The 25,447-nt window shown below is 37.4% G+C and overlaps 1 protein-coding gene across 1 annotated transcript in view; it reads left to right on the top strand.

Annotated features, from left to right (window-relative positions):
- Window positions 1-25,447, top strand: part of PLA2G4A (phospholipase A2 group IVA) — a 171,162-nt gene that overhangs the window by 102,068 nt on the left and 43,647 nt on the right. Inside the window, exons 8-11 of the mRNA XM_040263791.1 lie at window positions 7,620-7,756; window positions 16,318-16,540; window positions 17,433-17,547; window positions 25,227-25,364. Coding sequence (XP_040119725.1) covers window positions 7,620-7,756; window positions 16,318-16,540; window positions 17,433-17,547; window positions 25,227-25,364 — 613 coding nt within the window. The remainder of the gene's footprint in view (window positions 1-7,619; window positions 7,757-16,317; window positions 16,541-17,432; window positions 17,548-25,226; window positions 25,365-25,447) is intronic.

The following is a 25,447-nucleotide window of genomic DNA, read 5'->3' as shown; positions in this document are numbered from 1 at the left end:
AGCAGCTGCTTTGATGGAATGCTAGAATACCTTTTGAAGACTCAGTTACAGTGCCAGCTCAGTGGCAATACCTTGCGGACCTGGAATATGGTTTTCTGGGAGGTTTAAATCCTCTGAATCAGCATCCAAAATTGGTGCTATTTATCCCCAGGATTCATGACTCCAAGAGTGGAAGTGGTTCCACTCACTATTACCCCTAGTGACCCATTAGCAAAATATTTGTTTCCTGTCTGCATGACCTTATACTCTTCTGACTTAGAGGTCTTAATTCTGAGGAAGGAGTGCTTCCACCAAAAGTGCAACAATGATTCCACTGAAGTATAATTTAAGACTGTTCCCTGACCTTTTTGGCCTCTTCTTTATTCAGCAGGTAAAGAAGGGAACTACTCTTCTGGTGGGGGTGATTGATTGCTGACTATTAAAGAAGGATTGAACTCCGGGAGTTAGTGATGGACAGGGAGGCCTGGCGTGCTGCGATTCATGGGGTCGCAAAGAGTCAGACACAATTGAGAGACTGAACTGAACTGAACTGAAAGAAGGGAACTACTATCCTGGTGGGGGTGATTGCTGACTATTAAAGAAGGATTGAACTCTGGGAGTTAGTGATGGACAGGGAGGCCTGGCATGCTGTGATTCATGGGGTCACAAAGAGTTGGACATGACTGAGCGACTGAACTGAACTGAACTGATGATGTGGTAAGGAAGAATATATCTGAGATACAAGAGATCCTCTGTGGTGTCTGTCTGTTAGTATTACCATGCCCTGAGTTACATCAATGGAAAACTCTAAGAACCCAGTCCAGGAAGGACTGCTAATGACCCAGAACTTCAGAAATGAAGGTTAGATCACCCACCAGCTGAGGTGCTGGTTGAAGGCAAAGAAAATAGAGAATGGATAGTGAGGCAATGGCACCCCACTCCAGTACTCTTGCCTGGAAAATCCCATGGGCAGAGGAGCCTGGTAGGCTGCAGTCCATGGGATCGCTAAGAGTCATACACGACTGAGCGACTTCCCTTTCACTTTTCACTTTCATGCATTGGAGAAGGAAATGGCAACCCACTCCAGTGTTCTTGCCTGGAGAATCCCAGGGAAGGGGGAGCCTGGTGGGCTGCCGTCTATGGGGTCACACAGAGTCCGACAAGACTGGGGCGACTTAGCAGCAGGAGGTAGTTATAAATACCAGCTATTACCAGATGACTGAAATGAGATTGTATTTGACATGAATATTTCTTCCTTAATTTATTATGAATGTGAGTGTGTGTGCATGCATACACAGAATTACAAAAACAGATTCATATTTAAGTTATGAGGTATCAAGGAGAAGAATAAGCATATTTAAGGACTTTGCATTCTTTTCTGGGGAAAGGATTAGTGCATTTCCATTTGCACACAGGATATCTATATCATGTTCAGTTCAGTTCAGTTCAGTTGCTCAGTCGTGTCTGACTCTTTGTGACCCCATGAACCAGGCCAGGCCTCCCTGTTCATCACCATCTCCCGGAGTTCACTCAGACTCATGTCCACTGAGTCCGTGATGCCATCCAGCCATCTCATCCTCGGTTGTCCCCTTCTCCTCCTGCCCCCAATCCGTCCCAGCATCAGAGTCTTTTCCAGTGAGTCAACTCTTCGCATGAGGTGGCCAAAGTACTGGAATTTCAGCTTTAGCATCATTCCTTCCAAAGAAATCCCAGGGTTGATCTCCTTCAGAATGGACTGGTTGGATCTCCTTGCAGTCCAAGGGACTCTTAAGAGTCTTCTCCAACCCCACAGTTCAAAAGCATCAATTCTTCGGCATTCAGCCTTCTTCACAGTCCAACTCTCACATCCATACATGACCACAGGAAAAACCATAGCCTTGACTAGCCAGACCTTAGTCGGCAAAGTAATGTCTCTGCTTTTGAATATACTATCTAGGTTGGTCATAACTTTTCTTCCAAGGAGTAAGCGTCTTTTAATTTCCAGGCAATAGTCCTGGAGTGGATTGCCATTTCCTTCTCCAGGGGATCTTCCCAACCCAGGGATCGAACTTGGGTCTCCCGCATCGTAGACAAACGCTTTACCGTCTGAGCCACCAGGGAAGTCCTATATCCCGTTAGGTAGGCGTATGACCTTGTTGTCTTTATTTGGAGATTAAGTATGGTTAAAGGGATGCATATAGCTGCTGAGTTGAGAAGGGGTGGACTTGTGATAGTCAATTTTCATCAGTGTAGAGGATGTTTTTTTATTCGATTAGTATTTATTTATTTATTTGGCTGCCCAGGTATTACTTGTTGCACATGGGATCTTTAGTTGCTGTATAAGAATTCTTGGTCACAGCATGTGGGAACTAGTTCCCTGATCAGGGATCAAACCTGAGCCCCCCTGCACTGGGAGCATGACGTCTTAGCCACTGCACCACCAGGGAAGTCCCTTGATTGATCTTCAAATCAGTGAAATTTGAATAATCAAGTTGTCATCTATAATGTGGGTGGGCCCCATCTAATCGTTTGAAGGCCTATATAGAACAAAAGGATCAACCTTTCCAAGCAAGAGAATTCTCCAACAGACTCAGGCTTCACCTGAGTCATCCGCTCTCTTGGTTCCTTACCTATTGGCATTTGGACTGCAACTGCAAATCGGGACTTGTCATTCTTCATAATTGTGTGAGTCACTTTCATACTTAGATAGATTACCTTCCTACCTACCTACCTACCTACTGGTTCCATTTCTTTGGAGAACTCTGACTAATACAGGAACCAAGAAGGCAAAAGTCTTGTATAATTGTTGGAACTTAAAATCTATTAAAACATAAAAAAATCTTTGAGCATCTTCAAATTTTATTTTGCAAAGGAGGAAATTAATAATATCCGCAAGCCCATGCATGAGAATAATGTAATCAAAACACAGGGTTTTGGTAATAAAATTCATTTCCTGTAATCGTATGACAGAAGTATGAGAAATAGTCATTGATATCATTTATACACAAATATTGGTGCAATTAAGTCTAAATATAACCTAAAATCTCACAGCAACTTTTATTTTTTTTTCATTTTTTTAGACTTAGAGCCAGGACTAACATCTGCACCTTAGAAGTCCCCCATTATTCTTTGGAAGTTATTTCAGAATGACTACCCCTATTAAAACATCCAAAGTTAGTCTTTATTTGTTACATAAAATTGTGCTCACGTCTCAAGTGATGCATAAATCTGAAATGTAATTTAGGGAATTCCCTGGTGGACTATGTGCTTTCACTGCTCAGGGTGCAGGTTCAATCCCTGGTCAGAAAGATCCCAGCAGCAATGAGCCATGGCAAAAAAAAAAAAAGAAAAAGGAATTTAGCTAAATACCAAATGGTTTCTCTCAACAAGATTACTCTAATGGGGAAAAGGAAAGAGCAGGAATTATGTGCCCGTGACTCTGCATCTCACATTCTGATTATCAGCAATATGGATGCAGATACGGTATAACGTGTGCACTTAAATCCCTCCTCAATTGAGACATGAAAATAATAATAATCTCCTTTTGAGGAGGTTTCCTAGGTGGTGCAGTTGGTAAAGAATCCGGCTGCCAGTGTAGGAGTTATAAGAGACACAAGTTTGATATTTGAATCAGGGCGATCTCCTGGAGTAGGAAATGGCAACCCGCTCTAGTATTCTTGCCTGGAGAATTTCATGGACAGAGGAGTCTGGTGGGCTACAGTCCATGGGTTGTAAAGAGTCGGACACAACTGAGCACACACACACACACACAAGATTAAATGAAATAAAATTTCTTCGTAAGTCTAAATTTCCTTTCTATTTATAGTTAATAAAAATTTTAATTTTATATTTTAAAAATGCATATTCTGTATGACTTATAGAATCCAGAATGTTACCGGTATTAATCCTACCCCCAAATTTTTTCAAAAAGGATTTCCTTTGCTAAGGAAGTTCAAAGAGAATTTCCTTTGCTAAGGTCCCCGTAGGTATGGGGGAATCTTTCCAGTGGAGCACAGTGAATTTAAAACTTCAGAATCTGACAAACCCAGCTTTAAATCCACAGGACACCACTTTCTGGCTTTATGACTGTGGAAAAGTGATGTTTCTTGTGTTTCAATGCCTTTATCTTTAAAATGGCAATAAGATATATCTCATAGAATTGCAAAAATTAAATGATACACAAAAACATAGTAATTCATGTGCCATAAATAAGGTTGTAAATTGTAATCTGTACAGTTCAGTTATTTCATTATTTAATTTTCATATACAAATAATATGGCATTTTCTTTCAAATGATAGCAATCCAAATTTTTGACCTGAAAACCTCTTTGCTGCTAAGTGACTTCAGTCGTGTCCGACTCTGTGCGATCCCATAGATGGCAGCCCACCAGGCTCCCCCTTCCCTGGGATTCTCCAGGCAAGAACACTGGAGTGGGTTGAAAACCTCTTTAGGGTTACTGTAAAGCAATGATGAAAACTGAGTTACATGAGTCCCAGTTTAATAAGTGGCTGTTTTCAGAAAATTCCTAACATAAGATTGTCATCCATAATTATGTGCTGGGCTCCTGGCATGTGAAGAAGGACATCTGGAGAATTGTTTTCTTAGGATTAAAGAGGTCTTACATTCAATTTTCCAACTTCTCTTATGAAATTTCTCTTTGAACAATATTGTAGATTTTGTATTATATGTTGAAATGAAACAGTGTTACCTGTTACTTTTACTCTGAACTACCTTATTTGTATTGGGCCTAACGTTATTTTCAATAACACAGTGTTGCAAGTAACCAAATCAACAGAATTAAAAGCCCCCACATAATTTTGAATGTAAATAGTCTTCCTCCTTCTACAATATCAACCCTGACATTTTTTTCCCTTTAAAGTCTTTCATAATCTTTTTTTCCTAGCTCCCTAGTATAGTCCTACTACTAAGGCTGATCTTTTCATCTCAGAATCACATACCTTTTCTTATTTGTGGCTATTTGGGGTCGCTAAGGGTTAGACATGACTGAGCAACTTCCCTTTTACTTTTCACTTTCCTGCATTGGAGAAGGAAATGGCAACCCACTCCAGTGTTCTTGCCTGGAGAATCCCAGGCATGGGGGAGCCTGGTGGACTGCTGTCTATGGGGTCACACAGAGTCGGACACGACTGAAGCGACTTAGCAGCAGCAGCAATAGTGAAGTCGCTCAGTCGTGGCCAACTCTTTGCGACCCCATGGACTGTAGCCCACCAGGCTCCTCCATCCATGGGATTTTCCAGGCAAGAGTACTGGAGTGGGTTGCCATTTCCTTCTCCAGGGAATCTTCCTGACCCAGGGATTGAACCCAGGTCTCCCGCATTGCAGGTAAATGCTTTACTGTCTGAGCCACCAGGGAAGTTATCTAGTGTTTGGCACATAGTAACAGTAAATGGTTTATTATTATCATTATTATTATAGTACCTATAAACTCAGCCCTTCATTCAAGGCCCAACTCAAATCCCTTCTCCTAGTTTCTAACGTGGCATGCTTACAACTACTCTTGCTTCTGCTGCTGCTAAGTCGCTTCAGTCATATCCAACTCTGTGCGACCCCAAAGACGGCAGCCCACCAGGCTTCCCCCTCCCTGGGATTCTCCAGGCAAGAATACTGGAGTGGGTTGCCATTTCCTTCTCCAATTCATGAAAGTGAAAAGTGAAAGTGAGATTGCTCAGTAGTGCCGAACTCTTAGCGACCCTATGGACTGCAGCTTACCAGGTTCCTCCACGCCTGGGATTTTCCAGGCAAGAGTACTGGAGTGGGGTGCCACTCTCTTAATACTGTATTATACTCCATTCACCCACTTTAGTTTCCTATCTTAGCTTTCATCCCTCTCCATATAAGTTTTTCAAAACTTATATATTTTACTTTATTTACAATTTAAAAACTGTTTCAGAGCATTCCATTCATCTAAGTATACACAAGTTCAAAGCCATTTCAATTGCTTCATTGCACTGTGTTTTCATGAATGAGGGCTTCAATTGGCTTGAAATTTGATAGCCACCAAGTACTACAGAAGAGCTCTGGATTAAGAAATCAGTTCTGGTTGTCCTGCCATTCAGTTTTCTACCTCCAGTAAGACCTAACCCCTATAGACTTCCCTTTCTATATGTAAGAATTCTACAGGCTTTTGGTCCTTTTAGTTCTCAAAAAATGATGTCACGAATGTCTATATTTATCCCACTGGTGAGTGAACACCCAAGCGTTAGGATTTAAGTGCTTGAAACTCAATGCAGGTCATTCTGTGTTTTTAAATTCAAACTGTTGCTATTTCTAATATCATCTAGTCTCTGGAAAGTTTCATTTTACACTCATGAGAAAATGAGAAGGAAAGAAGGAAAGTAAGATCTTCTTGTTATTATGAAAAGACTTTTGAGTTTGTGAGCCCCCTGAAAGCTATGCACACATGAGATAAGGTATGCTAAGGGCCGAGGGTATGACTCTTGACTCAGCTGTGCTAATTATTGGTTGCATGACTCTACACAAGTTTTCCAAATAAACACGCTGTGTTTCAGTCATGTTACAGACAGTCTATGCCTGTTTCGCTGCAAGTACTCCTCATTGGCCTATGCTGTTCCCATTCCCCAGAACAGCATTCTCCCTGGTCTTTATCCCTCCCTATGGGATAATTTTGCATCTTTAACACCAAGCTCAGGTTTCTTGGTCTGTGAAGCTTTCTCCACCACTCCAATCCTTTTGATTGGAACTGACCACACCTTCTGGACCCGATGTGCTGCTAACCTGTAGCCCTTGACTTTAAGGCATGCTGCCACGCCGAGCGTATGACTCTTGACTCAACTCTGCTACTTATTGGTTGCATGACAAGTTTTCAAGGCCTGGGTTTCCTCACTTGTAAAATAGAAATCTCATAGAGATTTCGTGAGGATTAAATAAGGCAATGTCTATAAAATATTGAGAACAATTCCAACCAGATAATAAGAGCTCAATGAATGCCATCTATTCCTTTTGTTGTTGTCATAATTGCTATTACATTTCTGCCTCACTTAAATTAACTATATTCCCCAGATCCACTGTGGGGATGCCTGAAACACAAAGGCCACTTAATCGGATTGATGAATGAATTAAAGATAGAAGCGATAAATTTTATATGTCATTAAGATGATTACGTTCTTTTTGATGGCTTCAATAGTAGCATATTTTTTGAAGTGAGTCAGCATAAAGGATCGCTAAGAATTCTGGATCAAGAAGGCAAGGTGCTTACTCAACTACAGATTACCAGCTAATAGATCTTAAATAAGTAATAGCATCCTTTCAGAACTTCCATCTGAAAAATGACCAAATACTGTTTTTGTTCATTTACAGCAATTTTGAAAGGATCAGTTAAAACAAAAAGTAAACCCAAAAGCAAGCCCCAAACTGCAAAGAGTCAAGCAAATATAAAGGACTGCTGTTGCTATTATTATTGTTTTCAAATAGGGTTAGTTGGTCATTTTAATAATGTCTGCTTTCTAATAGACATTAATTCTTGATTTTCTTAAACATTATTTTATATTTAACAGATAATATCAAAATATGAATGAACTTATAATCCCTATTACCAAATGTGGGACATATCGAAATGGAGATGAGCATGACATATTTTATGACTTTATTTGATAAATAATCCTGTGTTTCCTCATTCCAGGTGCCTGTGGTGGCCATCCTGGGCTCAGGTGGGGGATTCCGAGCCATGGTAGGATTCTCTGGTGTGATGAAGGCACTGTATGACTCAGGGATCTTAGACTGTGCTACCTACATTGCTGGACTTTCTGGATCCACATGGTTAGTATACATTTTACATCTTGGTTTTATCATCCTAAATGCTTAGCATTTATCTGCCTGAAACCAGAAAAGAGTATTTTAAAAGTTGACATTAACTTCAAATTACTGAAATATTCCAGCTTGATGCAGAAATTTGTTTCTTAAAAATATTTTTAAGGCAGATTCATACCTACTGATGCCTCTCATCATCAGTTTGCTCCCTTTAAAGCCATTTGTGACTTAAAATGTGATAGTTAAACCTAAAACAAAAAATAGATCAATTGAAATAATTCTATAGAAATATCTCATAAGTGGAATAACGTACTCCACCCATAATTAATTTAATCTTCCTATAATTTACTGATTTGTAATCTTGCAGTGATCATGTCTAAGTCTGCATGATTCACTAGGCATTCATTTTCTTCTTTAGGGCAAATAGAGTGAAATGCAAGATACTTTAGTATACAGAAGAAGGAAGACAACTTTTGAATGAATAAATGCAATAAATTTCAGTGATTTATATCTGACTAATAATAAAATTAATCCTTCAAATATATCTAAGTTCAACTAAATTTGGATGGAGTTAAGGCATCAGTATGTAAAATATTTGTAAATATTTGTATACTATAGGTCTGCCTTTTCAAAAATATATTTGTAAAACATTTTCAAAGATGATACTGTGTACCTTTTGGTGTGCTTACCTCACACAGGCACACTGAAAATCAAGTGTCTTGCTTAGCTGTCTCAAATAAAAGTATCACCTATTACAGAATGGTTTACAAGGCCTTTTAGTCATTCAGCCTGTGGTAAAACTTATCTTTTATAATATTGTATTATATATAATTATATAACATAAGTATTATATAAGTATATATTATATAATTGTATTATATATTAATATAAGTATATATTATATAATTACAACATATATATAATAATATATATTATATATGTCTGTATTTTAAAATTTCTATATCTTCTCATCCCGTGAGTTGGCTATGAGCTTCTTCATTTTTCAAGCAAAGAAAATATGACTCAGAAGTCAATTGATTTGTCCAAATCATAGCAGAGCCAACATAGAAACTCAGGGTTTCCATCTCCTATTTCTGGATTCTTTCAACTCAACCATAACCTTCTCTTGTACATCTGTCTATTCTACCTAGAGAGTCACATTTAAAAAATCTATAGTTTCTTAAATATTTTGACCCAAATTCTTTAGATGAAAAACAGGAACCTAAAACCATGGTTGCCATCTATTTTTTCTGTACCCTCAACATGATTTATCTCTTTTGAAAGAAGGGTGTAGCCCATCATTATTCCTTCCTTTGAAGGAAAGAGCAGGCACCTGCCTGTTTAATGAGTAATATGAATATGATGGAAAAATTTGGACCCTTAGATTAACTTCACCTACTCAGGCATTTTATTATTACTCTTCAGATAATTTTCTTTATCTAATCATTATTCTTTTTAGATCCCTTTGGTCCAGCACTGACTAATACATTGCAAGAAACTTGTCTTAAACTCATCTAATAGAGGAAGACCAGACCTTCAGTGGTATTTGCAGGGTATAATGGTGTATATTTGGGCTTAATTAGAGCTGCAGTCATTGCTTTGGTTATACATTTAGGGACACATCTAAAATCCTGTCAGGGTTCTGAAAAAAGAATAATCAAGGGAATTTTAAATATTACAGCCCAATCATTTAAATATTGTAGGTCACTGTTTTATACATACAGCATTTCTTCTCTATCCATTAGTGTCTGATTTCCTCAGATTAGCCTTCTTTTATTTATTCTATTTCCTTAAAGGCCATGTACTCCTAAGGGCTTCGCAGAGGGCTCAATAGGTAAAGAATCTATCTGCAGTGGAGGAGACACAGGAGATGTGGGTTCAGTCCTTAGGTTGGGAAGATTCCCCGGAGAAGGGCATGGCAACCCACTCCAGTATTCTTGCCTGGAGAATCCCATGGCCAGAGGAGCCTGGTGGGGTACAGTCCACAGGGTCACAAAGATTCAGACTGAGCATGCACAGCGTGCACTCCTAAAATTCTTACAATCCTTTTTTACCTGGAGACCACATAATTTCCAAATATAATGGTGTCTTTTGAAGTTATTTTCCTTGACTTCTGCAGGGAGTCTGGGAAGATGAGGCTGGGAGTTGAGACATTTCACACATTGAATTGTCCCTCTTTCAGATCCCACCTATCTTGCCCCCCCCACCCATCCTCTCTGATTGCTCTCTCTTCATTGTTGTCTTTTCTGCTTGTACTACTTTTCCCCTTAAAATGAGCTTTTCTCCGGGACCTCCCTTTTGTTCTATTATATTTACGCATCTTCCCTTAGTAATTTCACCACCTTCTACCACTTCAGTTATTATCATCAGTCATTCCATTTGTAGATCTCCAAAACATCCAAAAAGTTAGTGGGCCAAAAGAAGAAGAAGAAGAAAACAATAACAGACAGTGCAAAGTAGCCAAGGATGGGGAGTGCTTCACAAGTAGTGTATATTTTAATAGAGCAAAAATCTGTGAGAAGCTTCGCTTAGAACTGGGTTTAGAGTTTCCTTGGTTTTAGCAAAAATTAAGGTAGATAAGGTACATGAAGGGCACCTTTGATCATGAAATTACCAATAGGAAATGAATAGAATATGAAAGGAAAAAGATGGAAATGTGAATCTTAGTAGGAGCCATTTACTATTTCAAGAAGGGGAATATAGGACTCAGGAAATGTTTTTGCTTTGTTTTCAGAATATAAGAGACTAGAGTGTTTATGTAGAAGTCTGAGATAAAGGAAATAGTGTAGAGGGATAGATGAAAGATAAAGAAACGGATCATGGATAGAAAGATTTGGGCAGAGAGAGGATAGGGATAAGATAAAAAGCTGTCAACCATGGAGAAGACATACTTCTTGAGACAAAAGAAAAAGTGATCAGGATGATTCATATTAAAATTTTCTTTTGAAAAGTACAGGTGAGAAGGTAGACAGTTTGAAGGAAGGGATTCAGAAAGACTTGGAAAAACAAATTGCACTCTTGTGTAAGTTTTTATATTCTGCTGATACATGACCATTCCCTGGCACAAGTTAGGTAATACAGGAATATCTGGAGAAGGCTGGGACCTCCCATAATGTTGTCTGTGAGAGAACTTTATGTAAGACATATGTAATGTTTACTGAAAAGAACTTTATGTAAGACAAAAGCTTCTTTGTAATTGCTGCTACCTTTATAGTAATTATTTCTGAAATGACTTTTGGATGATGGCTGTTATTCATTAAATAGGCCTGAGTGAACTAGTGACAGTGAGCCTGTGTTCCTTACTCAGTGAACACAGCGCTCTCCCTCAGCACAGCTGTTCATCTGGAGTATCAAAGGGCTGTTGATTTTTTTCTCCTTTTTTTCATTAATAAATTAATTTCTATTGGAGGAGAGTTGCTTTACAATGTTGTGTTAGTTTTGCTGTACAGAAAAGTGAATCACCTATTCGTATATATATATCCCCTCTTTTTATTTTTGGATTTCTTTCCTATTTAGGTCAGCCCTGAGTATTGAGTAGAGTTCCCTGTGCTACACAGTAGGTTCTCATTGGTTATCTATTTTACACATGCTATCAATAATGTATGTATGTCAATCCCAATCTCCCAATTTATCCCAACCTTTCTTCCCCTCCCTTGGTGTCTCTATGTTTACTCTCTACGTCTGTATCTTTATTTCTGGTCTACAAATAAGACCTTCAATACCATTTCTTTAGATTCCATGTATATGCATTAATATACGATACTTGTTTTTCTCTTTTTGACTTACTTCACTCTGTGTGACAGTCTCCAGGTGGTCCATCGACGTCTCTACAAATGACCCAATTTCATTCCTTTTTATAGTTTGAATGATATTCCGTTGTATATGTATGCTTCACCTTCTTTACTCATTCCTCTGCTGATGAACATTTAGGTTGCTTCCATGTCCTGGCTATTGTGAATACTGCTTCAGTGAGCCATGTCTTTTGGAATTATGATTTTCTCTGGGTATATGCCCAGTAGTGGGATTGTTAGATTATTGGATATTGACTGCTGTATTTGTATGTCATTATCACTGAAAGGAAAAATGAGAACAGTTCTGTATCTATAGACCATAGGACCTGATTTGAAGCTATAAAATGGGATTCAAGAATGAAAACTCTCAGTTTAACAGTCTGAAGAATTTGTGGGACATTGGAAAATAAACCAGTTTTAAGAGAAGTTGACCAATAAGAAATGGTAGACTAAAAGATAAAGATTATGTTAGAAAAATATGTTGTTTGAGGTGGGGAATACGCTTATTTTGTATGCCTATGAACCACTCCCACTTGTCATATACTTAATGACAAAATGAAGATTTGCATAGGTAATTGCATTTGGGGGAAAAATGAATCTAAGGATTTCTTTAGGGTTTCAGGATATTTGCTTCACAGTGTTGAGGGTCTTGTCAAGACATGTGCAGCATTAGTTGCATATGAGAATTACTTCTGGAACTTTTTTAAGCACAGAAATTCTAGATCTTTATCCCTGAAGATTTTGATTAGGAAGGTCCTGAGGCACCAGGCACTAATATTTTAAAACATCGACTCTGTGATTTGGCATCAGGAATTGAGCTGAGAATTCCTTGCTCTCTGGAATAATTTTGTTTATTTATTTAATTTGTATTTAGCCTAAAAGGCATTCATATGGAGAGAATGAGGTGGCCTATCATATAAATATGTTGAAAACCATAAAAGTGAATACAAAAGTTTAAAAAAATGCTATTTTAGGAAAATTGACCATTGCCTTCTAATCCATTTTTAGCCATCACCAAAGCAAAAATTCAAGTCATAGATGTCACCGCTATGATGTCATCAAAGGTCTATCCAATTCACACTTGTTAATTCTAAGGGCAATGGGTTTATAAATACTGAACAAGCAGAAAACATTAGCTCCAGTGCAAATGGTTGAGGTGTTGTAGGTCTTTCTGTTTCTCTAAGGGACTTGTATACTTGAGCCAATCTTCTGATGAGAGAGGAAGAAAGAAAGGGGAAAGAGACTCCCTATGTGAATGAGATAACTTCAAACTTTAGAGAGCAGAAAATGAACTGCAGCCATTCTACATGGAGCAAAAACAGAGAATTGAGCTGACATCCATATACATTTCACCTCTTATAAAGACCTACCTCTGAAATTGGGGCACAGAGTCCTAGATTTTGAGCAATCCCTTAACCTAAGAGGATGGATTTTCAGTCTAGATCCAGTGGCTAACACTGGGAGGAAGGAACAAGAAAAGAAGAGGCTCCAGGTTTTTCTGGAGGAAATTTATGAGGCTAAGGTGCCTGTTAAAATCATACATTAATTCACTGAAAGACCAACTAAATATAAAGAAGTCTTAAGTAATGTAAATGAGATTTGAGTAATTACATCTTTCTGCTGAACTGTTAAAAACAACTTCCAATAGCAGAATTATCATATTGTTTCCTTTTCACCTACCTTTAAAAAAACTATTCTGTGACTGAGTTGATTTCTACTGACATCATGTAGATTCTTTTCCTTTTCCTTGTTTTTAAATCCTGCTTCATTAAGTAAATGATTTAATATAGTTTTACAAGTAAAGTAAAACTATTGATTTCATACAATAAAGACAGAAGTGGGAAAAATGTATCAATATATGTGTGTTGTATGTATATATGTATAGAACTATAAATTAAATTAAAAATTCATGCTATAACCTGTAGCTTTGGGAGGCATGAGACATAGGCTTGGGTTTAAGTTTTCTAGAATTCAAGGCTAAATCCAAACAATCCATAGTTACATAATATACATTTTTTATAAGTTAAGGGCAAGCCAGTGGTCCATGGATGTAGAACTTATTCTTGATAATAACTGAGACTAATAAAGGATTTCTTAATGTTATCATAAAGGATGAAACACATTCTGAATAGTGCCAGAACTGATCACTTAGAGACTCAAAGAGAATTTTTGTTTTTCCATTTTTATTGTATCTTTAAATGTAAACCAATATCTTTACAGCAATATGTGCATTTATTGAAAAGTATGGTGAGGTCCAGAATTGGTGGCTCAGATGGTAAAAGCGTCTGCCTACAGTGCAGGAGACCTGGGTTCGATCCCTGGGTTGGGAAGATCCCCTGGAGAAGGAAATGGCAACCCATTTCAGTATTCTTGCCTGGAAAATTCCATGGACAGAGGAGCCTGGTAGGCTACAGTCCATGGGGTCGCAAAGAGTCGGACACGACTGAGTGACATCACTTTCACTTTATACAGATGAATCATGCAGCAGAACTTGGATCAGCTATAGAAGTGAATGGACTCTCCATCTTTCTAGCAGCGTCAGCTGTCTCTTTAGTAGATATGTGTTGATTATACCAGGCTTGAGTTCAGAGTTCGCCTGTTTGACTTAATCTTTGTTGCTGTGTTCAGTCTCTAAGTTGTGTCTGACTCTTTGTGACCCCATGGACTGCAGCATGCCAGGCTCCCATGCTCTTCACTATCTCCTGGATTTTGCTTGGATTCATGTCCATTGAGTCAGTGATACTATTGCATGTTATGAGAAATGTTAAGAATCCTTATCATTAATGTTAAGAAATGTTTGTGTAATAAATCTCTTTTAAGAATTTTAAATTTTTTTGCAGAGCATATGTTCCATTTTCAGTCTATAATCACTCTCCATTTGTTAAGTTATGGTTAATATCAGTTTGTCTCTAAATAACTCTGAATCCATCAAAAAATTCCAGTTCAGTGTGTAGTGGGAATCATTTGGTCTCTAAGACTTGAAATCATTTTAAAGATTTTTTAAGAAATAAAACCTATCAATCAGGGGAGATTTAAATTTAAATTTAAATTTGAGTTCTTCTGTTCCTAATTAGGGAACTGTGGAAATATTATAAATTCATCAATCCTCTGCTTATCTTTAAAATAGAAGAATTGAAAGCTATTGCAAGTCTTCAAGACAATACCTTGTGATCAATTAGCCTGCTCAGGCCTAGAACATACCAGAGTTAGTTTTTTCTCCTGTATGAAGGGAAAATAAATCATTGTGGTGGCAATTTGACTTGAATATAAGGAAACAGGAGATTTAAATATATTCACTATGTTCTCTTTGGTTGGATGAAGTGGTGGAATATTTCATTATTTTGTGCTCTCAGTTCAACAGTTCAAAACAATCATGCTTGTCATATACTAGGCATTGGCTAATCATTGAGATAAAAACAGATATAAATAAGTAAAGCTTTCCCTGATGGTGATCACAACTAATTAAGGGAGACAGTTAAGAAAACTAATAATTAATATTTAGTATGAGAGCTACAGTAGTAAAGATACTGGTTTCCAGGAAGACTGTAACTTCATTTATCATCTCAGTATCAAATACTAAGCTACATGTTGATTTCCAGCATCACCTTAAGTGGCCAAATGGCTGGTTCCAGAATCTTCACAAGAAGACATTTACCTGATAGCACTATTCTCTCTAGGATTTCACCATTAGATTTGTATGCTCAGAAATTCTGAGACATACAGTTGGCAAGACTTGGGATTTTTGTCTCGTTGGCCAATGGACAATTAAAACAAAAACCACATGTATCCAGAGACTTAGGCATTCACAATAGTCTGGATAGCACATTCTCTACCTATAGATAATCACCATGGAAAGTGAAATTATCAGATTGCTTGGCTAGTATTATATACAGAAAAAAAAAAAGTTAAGTGTTAATCGCTTAGTCGTGACCAACTCTTTGGGAAGCCATAGACTATAGCCACCAGGCTCCTCTGTCCATGGAATTCTCCAGGCAAGAATACTGGAGTGGGTTGCCATTTCCTTCTCCAGGGGATCTTCCTGACCCAGGGATCAAAGCCAGGTTTCCTGCATTACAAGTGGGTTCTTTACTGTCTGAGCCACCAGGGAAGCCCATTATATCCAGAAAAGTCCCATTTATTCACATGGTTCTCAATGTGTTGTGTCATCAGTGTCTGATGGTCAGATAGGGATGCCCATTCCTGGAGAAGAGAGAGTGGAGAGTGAGCCCAGTAGGCATTCTCTCCTCTGGACTATGCAAGGGAAGTTCAGTGTTTCCTCTGAGATCTCCCCTTTACGTCTCTTGTAGAACAGCTATTTTCTGATTGATGCATTCTTTTCTTAAATGAGTTAATATCTTCAATCAGATGGAGAAGTCAATGGCAACACACTCCACTACTCTTGCCTGAAAAATCCCATGGATGGAGGAGCCTGGTAGGCTGCAGTCCATGGGGTTGCTAAGAGTCGGACATGACTGAGTGGCTTCACTTTCACTTTTCACTTTCATGCATTGGAGAAGGAAATGGCAACCCACTCCAGTGTTCTTGCCTGGAGAATCCCAGGGAAGTGGGAGCATGGTGGGCTGCCATCTATGGGGTCGCACAGCGTCAGACACGACTGAAGCGACTTAACAGCAGCAGCAGGTTCAATCAGAAGATCAGTTAATCAAATACTTCCATTATTCTTTCTTTTTCTGATAGCAGAGACGCCTGCTTTCTTTGGAGACTACTTACTATGTGATACCCTTTATTCTGATTGATTATCTTTTATTTTCTTTACAGGTATATGTCGACCTTATATTCTCACCCTGATTTTCCAGAGAAAGGGCCAGAGGAGATTAACGAAGAGCTAATGAAAAATGTCAGCCACAACCCTCTTTTACTTCTCACACCACAGAAAATTAAAAGATATGTTGAGTCTTTATGGAGGAAAAAAAGTTCTGGACAACCTGTCACCTTTACTGATATCTTCGGGATGTTAATAGGAGAAACACTAATTCACAATGTAAGCTCTGTCTCGGTCTACAATCCTTTTAATGCAAGAAGACCATGTATATCATGTTTTTAAATAAAACAAAATGTGATGCATTTTTGTAAAAGTCAGTTGACTGCCATTATACTATAAACATGCACTGAGTACATACTCCCTGCCAGATATAACTCTTCTACTTTTCATGCTACAATTGTGCCTACTAATTTATTCTAGCTATGTGTGTCAATTATATGTTGTTGTTGGCTGTGCTGCTTGGCTTATGGGATTTTAGTTCCCCGACCAGGGACAGAACCCACACTCTCAGCAGTTTGAGTGAGGAGTCCTAACCCCTGGACTTCCAGGGAACTCCCCATGTGTCAATTTTGATGTATAGGGAAATACTTTTGTATTCTTTTTCTTTAGAAAGCTATACATTTTAACTCTCAACTGCTCATTCTGCCCAAGTAGCAATATTTTTAGATAAAGAGGTGAATACAAGCAATATTTAAGTGGCAGAGGAAGAATGGAGGTTGCCTGGAGAGAGCCAGAAAAAAAGGATGAATCACATGGCAGAAACACATTTGACATATGACCATAGGGTGATATTTTATCTGAAGATGAAGTAGGCGTATGGAGCCTGTGCCAGAGAATCTGGGGGCTAAATTCCTTCTGGGCTCCATTGCTGCCAAATCATTTTCCAGTTCAACGTAGTCCCCAGAGTTATGGCTGTTTTTTGGAATGAAGATAATTACTTCCAGTGAGATTTTATTTTTTTTCAGGATCAAAGATTTCTAGGTAATAATAAGGCTAATTTTTATCATAAAATTTTAAGGGTCTTGATTGGAAGCACTATTTTACATAGATTTTTTTTTTCTTATCTGTAACAGTTTATATATGTAATACCTTTTCTTACTTCTGTGGACAGAGAATGAACACTACCTTGAGTAGTTTGAAGGAAAAAGTTAGTACTGGACAGTGTCCTTTGCCTCTTTTCACCTGTCTCCATGTCAAACCTGATGTCTCAGAGCTGATGTTTGCAGGTACGGAATTTCATCTTGCAAAACATTTCCTGGAAACTTGGAACTGTGGTTCTTAATGATTTTTTTTAGAGGAAAATCATAAGCTATTTTAGTTGCTTATTTTAATATATTTTCTGTAACATAAAACATTTGAAAATGTAAGAATATTTTACACTAGATAATTTTCTGGTTGCAGAGATATCCTATGAAACTGGTTACTAATATGTCTTCATTCAAATCAGTGGGAAAGGAGATATATAAAAGTAAATCATGAATGTAGTCAATATTCAGTCTTAATTATCCATTTGTCGAGGATTTTTAACAAAGTACCTTGCCTATTTTAGGCAATGCATATCTTTTTGCTTGCTGCTTGTCTGTTCATTAAATTGAGTTACATGACATATGTTTATAATTTAAAACTCTATTCTAATTTTTATAATTTAGCACCTTAAACGTATCAGTCTGTATTTGTGACAGATGGTGAATAAAATGCCTCATTCTGTTAAGTCTCAGATATAAACATTTATTTCTTCTGTAGCTCTGCTTCTTGGTGGGTGCTATCAAAATACATGACTCTCTACTTCTTTCTGGGGGCCACTGACAGTCCTAGTTTGCAGTGTGGCACATCTATGCCTGTGGTTGGTAGGGTTCATTATATTTTTAGGAAAAGTACCTCAGTGACGTTAGTCACATCATGAGCTTAAAAAAATCATTGTAAATGGCATGAAATTAATTCTAGATTTATATCTAGAATTCTTTTGCATTTTTCTAACTCTCACTTTTTCTTCAACTGACTACCCTCAAGCAAGATTTGGAATAGTTTATAAAAGCAGTACACCTGGAAATCATTCATTCAAGTGTCTATCAGTTATCTTGACTAAAATGTTTCTCATGCATATGGTTCAGAAAGCACTCGTCATATTTATTATCTTATTCAATATTAACTATAACCTAGGGAGGGAGGGAGATGTATTTAGTATTTCTTCAAAGAAGAAAAAACAAAATTTCAGAAAGATTCGATGATTGCCACATACAAAGTAAGTAGAAGAGCTAAGAATTGGTCTTGAAATACTTTGTTCCTTTTATGAAAGTATTGATTTCTCTGATTGCTGATGATGTAGAACGTAGTGCTCCAGGCATGAAGTATGAATTCTCTTCCCCTCCACAGTATGTTACCCTTTTCCTGTAAGACCTAGTAAACTTTTTGAGAAATTTACAGCAGTTATTAAAGAAGTTAAGGCAAAAGAAGAGCAGAATGGTACTATGCACTGTTTCCTTGGCCAAATTATGATATCTTTTAGCCTGTTTCCTCGTCTGTTAAAGTGAAGATGAGATTCTCATAGTTTTTGCTAAATAAATGAGATAAAGTATATAAAGAACTTAATTGTAAGCCCAAATGAAGTTTCAGTAAATCTTAACAATTTGGAATCTTCTGTGAAAACTGTATGAAAAAAGTTAGAGGTCTGGATTTTAAAAATGAATGGAATTTGTATATGAAAGCAAATTTAGTTGTCAGATGGAGACTAAGACGTTCAGTTTTATTCTAGGATACCCTAGGATTCTAGGATAAGCATGGCATACTCAGCAGTAATAAGGAACCACATTTTGTGAAAGAGATCATTGTTGTTGTCAGTTCTTCAGTCATGTCCACCTCTTTGCGACCCCATGGACTGCAGCGCACCAGTCTTCCCTGTCCTTCACTGTCTCCTGGAACTTACTCAAACTCATGCCCATTGAGTCAGTGATGCCATCCAACCATCTCGTCCTCTTTTGTCCCCTTCTCCTCCTGCCTTCAATCTTTCCCAGTATCAGGGTCTTTTCCAGTGAGTTGGCGTTTCATATCAGGTGGCCAAAGTATTGGAGCTTCAGCTTCAGCATCAGTCCTTCCAGTGAATATTCAGGGTTGATTTCCATTAGGATTGACTGGTTGGATCTCCTTGCAGTCCAAGGGAGTCTCAAGAGTCTTCTCCAACACCACAGTTCAAAAGCATCAGTTCTTCAGCACTCAGCCTTATGTATGGTTCAACTCTCACATCCATATGTGACCACTGGAAAAACCATAGCCTTGACTAGATGGACCTTTGTTAGCAAAGTAATGTCTCTGCTTTTTAATATGCTGTCTAGGTTTGTCATAGTTTTTCTTCCAAGGAGCAAGCATCTTTTAATTTCATGGCTGTAGTCACCATCTGCAGTGATTTTGGAGCCTGAGAAAATAAAGTCTGTTACTGTTTTCGTTGTTTCGCCATCTATTTACCATGAAGTGATGGGGCCAGAGGCCATGATCTTAGTTTTTTGAATATTGAGTTTAAGCCAGTGTTTTGACTTCAGTTCCTCTTTGCTTTCTGCCATTAGGGTGATGTCATCTGCATTTTGAGTTTATTGATATTTCTCCTGGCAATCTTGATTCCAGCTTGTGCTTCATTCAGCCCATCATTTTGCATAATGTACTCTGCATAGAAGTTAAATAAGCAGGGTGACAATATATAGCCTTGATGTACCCCTTTCCCAAGTTGGAACTAGTCTGTTGTTCTCTGTCTGGTTCTAACTGTTGCTTCTTGACCTGAATACAAGTTTCTCAGGAGGCAGATAAGGTGGTCTGGTAGGTTTAAGAATTTTCCATAGTTTTTATGATCCACACAATCCAAAGCTTTAGTGTAGTCAATGAAGCAGAAGTTGATGTTTTTCTGTAATTCTCTTATTTTTCCTATGTTGGCAATTTGACCTCCAGTTCCTTTGGTGTTTCTAAATCCAGCTTGTACATCTAGAACTTCTCTTGATTCACATTCTATCATATATGAAAAGAAAAGGCCATGATACATTGTTTTTGTTGTTGTTGTTTTGTTTTCCTTTAGCTGGTGTCTTGTGAAGTCTTGGAATGCTTGGAAATTGGTTGGTAAATATACACCTTAAGTAGGTCTATTACTCTCTCTGATTCTTATTTTCATTATTAAAAAAATATTAATAAATCAGTTTATCTTACAGAGCTGTTAAGACAATTGAATGAGACATGGATAATACTGAATGTGAAAAAGACACATTAAAATATAATAAATTTTTTATTACTGTTATGATTCTTAGGGCATTTTCACAGTTGACTCTTTTTATTCTATACTTCCAGTCAGTGGCCATTCTCAAGAGAAAATCTCAGTAAAATAATTAAAGAATGAATAATATTTTAGCGAGTGAATATTTTTGATTTATTTAGAGTAGGAAAAGGCTGCTTTATGTTCAGTTAGTAGTCTTTCAACATGAACGTGCTTGATTTGGGCCAGCTGCCTAACTGAGATATCGTTACCGAGATAAGAGAAGCCCCATTAACCTTCACTGTTAAGCTCCTATGATAAGGAGGTTCAAGCGGTTTCTTCCAACAGAGTTGGACAAAACCATGAAGCATTAGTTATGTGGATCTTGTACACAGATAAGACATTCAAAGGGGCATGTTATGAATGTTCAAAGAGCTTGAGTTGTGGAAGAAATAAATGAGAGACATGTCTATACTTTATGCCTTTAAAATTTGCTTGGATTAAAATGGGTCAGCTATTCAGGAAAAAAGTTAAAATATTATTCAAATTATATTATAAAAAGTCAAAGATCCTAGTTATCTTAGCTTACAGAAGTTTTATCAACTTTATTTCAATAATACTAGAGAATGTTTTTCTTCCCTCTTAGAAAAGTTTTAAGCATGTTCACCTTTTGAAGACTTTAAACAAATAAACGTTAGTTGTTTAAATGGTTACATATTTTTGACTCCTCTACTTCACTACATCTCTATGATAGGATTTCAACCTTTAATTTGCGTTGTCAGTGAATTGCAATTACTGAGCACAATTTACAACTTCACATCATGTTAAGTCCTTTAACAGACATTACAGAAGAAAAACATAGTACTCTTCCTCAAGAAGATTCCATTCCTATTGGCAAGAAAAATACACATAGAATGCTGTTGTCTGTTAAAGTATATAGACCTGACATAAACGTGTAAGATAGTAGAGATTTAGCGTAGTTGTAAGAAAGACTTCATAAAGGTGGTAGAACTCAGGTTCAAGTTGAACTTGGAAAGATCTACCAATTGGGGGTGAAACATCATCTTTGTGTAAAACAGTATAAGAAAATGCTCAGAAGGGAAGCCAAAGGTGTGTTTCAGGGAGTAGTAAAAAGACACTAGATTTGGTTAATGTATGAACTGGTGAAGAGTAGATGGTATATTTGGAAAAACCATTAGTGTCAAGCTATAGAAAGATTTGACTTCCAGATAGAAATGTTTCTATTCAATTATGATAAGGGGAAACATTTAATGATTTTTGGTAGGAAGCTGTTTAAGTTGTGTTTTTGAAAAAAAGTATTTTAATAGTTCATATGGGTAGATTGGCACAGAAACAAACTGAAAGTAGTGGTATTACTATATTTTTGTAAATAAGGGCTTAGAACTAGGGAGATACTGATAAGGAAAGAGAGGAGAAGATGGATGTGAAAAACTTAAATATTACCAGTGAAATGTGCGATGGATGGATGGATTTGAGGTGAGTGGGTCTAAGAGTGATTTCGGATGAGAGTTTTTTCCTGGGCTGTGATAGCATGATTTATAGAAACAGGTGAGCTAGAGCAGGAAGAAAGGTGATGAATTCCTTTCCAGGCAAGTGTAGGGTGATGTGATGGCACCATACCCAAGTGTAAATTCACAACAGGGTGTTGGAGATGAATAGATGGAGGTTCATGAGAGAAATTCAAGTTTGAAATGTACTAGTTCAGCAGCAGAGAAATAGTAGTCCAAATACCATGGTGACTTCTTCAGTAAGGATCAGAGAGATCTGCCTCTCAAAAATGTGTGCACAAAACCACAGCATTAAACAAGAAGAGACTGCTGGAGAAGTAGAACCAGGAAATCTTTGTTTCAGTACTACGGATAAGGGTATGAAACTCACAGATAAGAAATTACTTGTGGTGATATAGAAAGTTTCCTAATGGTCTCTGATTCATTGTTAGTCATATCTCACTAACTCCATGTAAATCATTATAAAACATACCACTTTGTCATGAAGGGTATATGTGCCATTTGGCTTTGATCTGAAATGAATTGCATTGTGTTCTCATCACAATTGTGGTTTATAACTTGTTTCACAAAAGTAGAACGTTCTATATTATTGAGTAAATAATAAAAACATACATATCCATGATTTTTTCCCCACAACTTTGAGGACAAGTGTTTTAAAATTCAGAATATTTTAGATTTTGAAGTTATAAAATATACTTACACTATATTACATGTGCTTATACTATATATTATGTAATGCCCCACTGGGGTCTTATAATCAAATAGTGATTTCTCCAGTGGGATGTATTGATATTCATATTGAGTGAGATATGTAAAGATTAAGCCTCATGTGAAGATTAAGATTAAGACTGGTTTTCTACTAAATGAATTCAGGGCAAATTTTAGCATCAAATGAATGGCAAAGGAACTGCAAAATCCAATAGCAAAATCCATGTGAATTTTGGAGTTATTTGGATTTCAGATTGTTGGATAAGGGGTTAAAGATGCAAAAATTTTAGAAAAGAGAAAACTGAGATGAAAAAGGAGGACAGAGGGTTTGGGGTTAGGCAGGGATGCATGGTAGTTGCCTTCCATAGAAAATGGTCAACAAAGACTTTGAACTAAAGGGTAAGAAGGAGCAAGCCTTATGATTACAGAAGGAAATAGGGAGCATAAGGGCTGCAAGGTGGGAATGAGCTTGGTTTCTTGGAGGAAATTAAGAAGGTATGTGGCTGAAGTGAAATAAGCAAGAAAAAATGTGCTAGGAGACTGTTTAGGACACGGGTCAGTCAGGGAGCATGAGCCAGACCATCGTGAACACTTCTTGACCATGTTTTTATTTCAGTAAATAAGAAGCCATTGGAAAGTTTTCAACTGGCATTAGTATGCTGTGATTTGTGTCTTCAAAAATTCATTCTGGCAACAGGGTATCTAAAAGATAGTAGGGGAATAGAGAAAATGTTTTAAGAGGCTATTGTGAAGATCCAGGAGAGAGTATGGCAGCTTATGCCAGTATGGTCTTGGTGACCAAATGGGTCACTAGCCAGTTTCTAATCACATCTGACGATAGAGCCTGCAGAACCTGATTTTTTTCTCTTCGAGATATAAGACAAAAAGGACCATCGAGAATAATCCTAGGGATTTCTCTGGCAGTCCAGTAGTTAAGTGATTGCCTTCCAGTGCAGGGGGTGTGTTTGCTATCTTGTCAGGGAGCTGAAATCACACATACCTTGTGGCCAAAAAAGCAACATTTAGCAATCTTGTAATGAATTCAATAAAGACTTTAAACTTGTTCCACATCAAAAAAGAAATCTAAACTCTAAGAAAGAGTTATTCTAAAGTGTGGTAAGGATATTATGGATGGTGGTATGAATATATGAAAAGAAGTAACATTTACGAAGAAGGGGGAGATTGAGAAACTGACAAGGAAGTGAGATTCAGAGCTAGGAATTCTGTTTGGATAGATTAAGATTCAGATGATTTTTAGACATAGTTATAACCACAGCAATATATGAAATATAATAGTGGCTACTATTTACTGAGTGATTAAAATGTACTATGTCCTCTTCTAAGTTCTTTAAGTTTCTTAACTCATTGGTTCCTCCCCAAAATCTTGCAAACTATCTACTGATTTTATTAGCATTTTACAGATAAAGAGACTAAGACACAGAGAACACATGTAATCTATCCAAAGCTGCATAGTTAGTTAACAACACAACAGAATCTGAGCTCAAGTTTCTGGCTGCAAAGCCTCTGCTCTGAGAAAATAAACTCTGTTGGCTCTATTCTTATGCATTTCTGAATATATACAGTATAAAAGCTTTGCACTGTAATTTTGTGTGTTAGAATAATGGTTAATAAGAAAAATTAAGGAAAGATGAAGAAAAGGCAAATGTTAGACATCACTTTCTTCCATTTTTATAGTCTGCTTCCATTATCAGAAAGAGTTTAATTTCTTTTGTCTCCTCCATGGATTTTAAACATCTGAGTCGGCAGTTGTAAAACTGTGTGTAATTAAGATGGACTTTATAAAAGATGTCTGAGTTTTTAAATGCCAAAGGGTATTCAATTTGTGCAAAGTAAGGAATCCTTTTGTGTTCTCATTCATCTTTGAGCTTCATCCCCAATATCTATATAATGTCATACACATGGTTGTTCGTTGTTGTTCAGTTGCTAAGACGTGTCTGACTCTTTGTGGCCCCATGGATTGCAGCATGCCAGATTTCCCCGTCCTTCACTATTTCCTGGAGTTTGTTCAGACTCATGTCCATTGTGTCAATGATGCCATCCAATCATCTCATCCTCTGTCACCCCAATCTCCTCCCGTGATGACTCAGACAGTAAAGAATCTGCCTGCAATGTAGGAGACCCAGGCTCAATCCTTGGGTGAGGAAGATCCCCTGGAGAAGGGAATGGCTCCCCACTCCAGTATTCCTGCCTGGAGAATTTCATGGACAGAGGAACCTGGCAGGCTACAGTCCACGGGGTTGCAGAGTCAGACACAATTGAGTGACTAACACTTTCACTTTCATATACATGATAGATATTTGTTAATGTTTAAAAATATTTTAAATGAATGAGAATAATTATGCCAGTGTTGGAGTAATCGGTGTGTATATCTCTGCAGTATTTTTCTACTAATGGATTGCATTTTTAAAAATCATTTCAGATTGGGTTGAATTTAGTCCGTTTGAGATTGGCATGGCTAAATATGGTACTTTTATGGCACCTGACTTATTTGGAAGCAAATTTTTTATGGGAACAGTTGTAAAGAAATACGAAGAAAACCCCTTGCATTTCTTAATGGGTAAGTGATCCAAATCTACCATGAGTTTGTTTGACTGTTTTAAATCTTGGTACATTCTAAGTCATATTCTGTTTTTGCTCTCC

The sequence above is a fragment of the Oryx dammah genome, unplaced genomic scaffold, assembly GCF_014754425.2.
Source record: "Oryx dammah isolate SB20612 unplaced genomic scaffold, SCBI_Odam_1.1 HiC_scaffold_21, whole genome shotgun sequence".
Lineage (NCBI taxonomy): Eukaryota > Metazoa > Chordata > Mammalia > Artiodactyla > Bovidae > Oryx > Oryx dammah.
Note: the sequence above shows the minus strand (reverse complement) of the source record. Positions and strands in the feature narration are given on the sequence as shown.